General features: G+C 45.4%; 1 protein-coding gene across 1 annotated transcript in view; it reads right to left on the reverse strand.

Annotated features, from left to right (window-relative positions):
- Window positions 1-1,925: 1,925 nt before the first annotated feature.
- The window catches only part of LOC102381203, a 46,139-nt gene continuing 45,258 nt past the window's right edge, over window positions 1,926-2,806 (reverse strand). Inside the window, 1 exon segment of the mRNA XM_025194422.1 lies at window positions 1,926-2,806. This exon segment is cut by the window's right edge and continues 17 nt beyond it. Within this exon segment, the coding sequence (XP_025050207.1) occupies window positions 2,656-2,806 (151 nt within the window). The 3' untranslated portion in view covers window positions 1,926-2,655.

Consider the following 2,806-nt stretch of genomic DNA (forward strand, 5'->3'; position numbering starts at 1 on the left):
ATTCTATAAAATGCACAAAAACAGCACCTGAAACCTGTTTTTACTAGCTAAATTAAACTGCCTTCTGTTCACGCTGGAGCGATATGAAAGGGTTTATCAATACTTCTTGTATTTAAAATGGATTAATTAAACAAAAGTATTCTCTCTCATCAGAGAATTGAATTCCCCCCCCCCCCCATCTACATTTCCTTAAAAACATTAGCAAGTTTGATAGCTTATTTTTTCATAGATTAGAAGACAAAAAACCAAGCCTTCTGGCTTTATCAAGTCCTAACCAATTTCTCAGTTTTGAACAAGCTAATCATTGAACAGAATGTATTGAATATACTGAAATAAGAAAAAAAAAGATTTCCTCTGCAGAGGAGCTTTCGGCTGTTGAAAGCTGGTTTAAACACTTCAATCAATGCTGGTTCCAGGTGCTTTGCTACTGATTTCTACCAATCCGTGCTTTGACTTTCTATACATTCAGTAGCAAACACGCACTGCTTGAGCATTGTATTAGTTATTTAATTTACATTATTTAAATAGCTTATAGAAACTTTGGAGTCTTAATTCATGTGCCGGAAGGAGGGAAGAAATTACTTGAAGCCATGCCCCGTGTGTTATTTTGCCAGTGAAGACCTCTTTCTTTCTCCTTTCTTCCCAGCCTATGTGGAAATATGAAAATGGCATTGAAAATTGAGTCCTTATTGTGATTCTGAAATTCAGCTGAGCTCCCCGACTCTAATCTAGAAACGTCCCATGTCTCAGCCTTGCCTGTCTCTGGTCACCGTAAGTGCAAGCAGTGTCCCTGGGCAATGCCAGGGTGCTTGACTCCGTTCTCAAGCACCAGTGGTTTAAAATAGAGACTCCCTTGAAGCAGCATTGCTGGGACCTGCTCTCTCACTCTGAGCACTGCGAAGCTTCCCTGCAGGTAATGAGATGAAATCTTTGCTTCGCAGCCCGCACCCTTCAGATTTTAAGGGGCTCTCCTGCTTATTCCGAGTTCCTTCTGCGTCCCACCGCTCTCCCCTTAGCTTGCCAAGACAGGTGTGAAGGTTTAACTAAGCTCCACAGCCCTCTGGTTTCTGGTGTCTTGAACTATTTGCCCTGCTGACAGCAAAGCCAGGTTGCAGTTGTCACACTGCCTATAGTGAGGCTGATTACTACAGAGCCCTCAGTGCTACTGAATCCCGATGAAGAGGAAGGCATCTGCATTGGCAACTCCGCCTCAAAAAGACCCCAACTGTGGAAGTCTGGTCACTTAGTATGGGTTCCAACCTGTTTCCCGGTCAGTTTGGATTTGGGGATAGGCCTGGTGTGACTTTTGTATGCGTGGTCATAAACGTTTCAGTGCCTCTGAGATGCATTTCTAGAGCTAAAATAACAGCAGACCCAGGTGTTTCACAAACCTGCAGTTCCTGGTAGCTTGAAAATACCAAAAAGAAACTGATTCTCCTGCCATTTCATCCCCGGAAATAGCTCGAAGGTCCAAAGAAACTAGCTTAAAATTGATAGGTGATTCTCACAGGGATCAGAAATCCTGCACAGCTGTGGACACCGATACCACAGCGAGAGCTGCATTAACTACCAATGTAAAGATCAGTGCAGACATTACAAGGGGGTTCAGTGAAAGAAGATAGCTGGAAAATAGGATTGACAGCTCGGCTCCTGAAAGAAATACCCCTCTCCCTGCAAATACAGCAAGGAGGTGGCAGGTCTTCTCTCCAGGGAGAAGAGGGAGAGAAGCTCCTTTGGTCAGTAAACCCTCTTTGGCTGACTAATTGTGAAAGCTGAGCTAAAGCCCACGAGTCCTGCAGGTGAGTTTTGCAAGAGGGTGTCATGAAGGAGAACGTCAAGCCTCAAAGGCATTGCCAGCCTCATTTCAAAATGACAGGCACAGACTTAACAGAAAAATAAAAGCCAGTTAGAGATGGTGCATCCAAGACAATATTTTAATTAGACAGGATATAGTATACTTTTATAATTTAGTCAAATGAAGCACTAGAAAAAATTATACCTAGCCCCCCCACCCCACACCTTAGACAGCAACGTCTTGCTACATCACTCATTTTTCCTCCATTTGGCCTTTTAAGGCCTCTTTCTGCAGATGGCCCTAACCAAATGTGATCTGAGGAAGAGTTATGTATAACAGTATATTATATACATATATTATAGTTTGTTCCTTCAGCCTCTTCCTCCTTCTGTTCCTCCCTCCCCTCCTCAGACATGGCCTATGGGGGGATGGAAGGTACTTCCAAAGGAGGCATCACTGCCTACTTCCCTCTGAAGTCATTGCTGAGCTTCCATATCTGGATGCCTTAGCGATGCTGGCAGTCCACAGAGCTCGACACAGCTTCACAGTTTTAATCCCTCATTCTAAACCCCCAGAGAACACGCCGGGTGATACGTGAGCAAAGAGCAGACATAGGCCAGACGAAGCACAAAGCTGAAGCACATGGTCATCCTCTGCTTGACTGTGCAGGTGCAGACAGCAGTGACTGTGGACCCCAACGCAGTGCTGCTCAGACCCTACAATCGAGATGAGGATAGCTGCTTCCTGCTCCACTTCGATGCGTGTTAACTCGGGCTTCCAACGGCCTTCAGCTTGGCAAAGCCGAGATGCAGGCTGAAGAGCGAATCTTTCCTCATGCCCTGTTCAAGTGACTCTCCTACCTACACCCTCTGAGCTAACGGCCTGTCTGACTGCATGTTGACTTCGACCAGCCTGAAGGCTTTGAGCACCATAGTGACCTGCAAGCAAACGCCTTTCAGGATGTCGATGACTGGGTACGTCAGGTTCCGGATGCTGCACAACACATTCAGC

The sequence above is a fragment of the Alligator sinensis genome, unplaced genomic scaffold (genome assembly GCF_000455745.1).
Source record: "Alligator sinensis unplaced genomic scaffold, ASM45574v1 scaffold1412_1, whole genome shotgun sequence".
Classification (NCBI taxonomy): domain Eukaryota; kingdom Metazoa; phylum Chordata; order Crocodylia; family Alligatoridae; genus Alligator; species Alligator sinensis.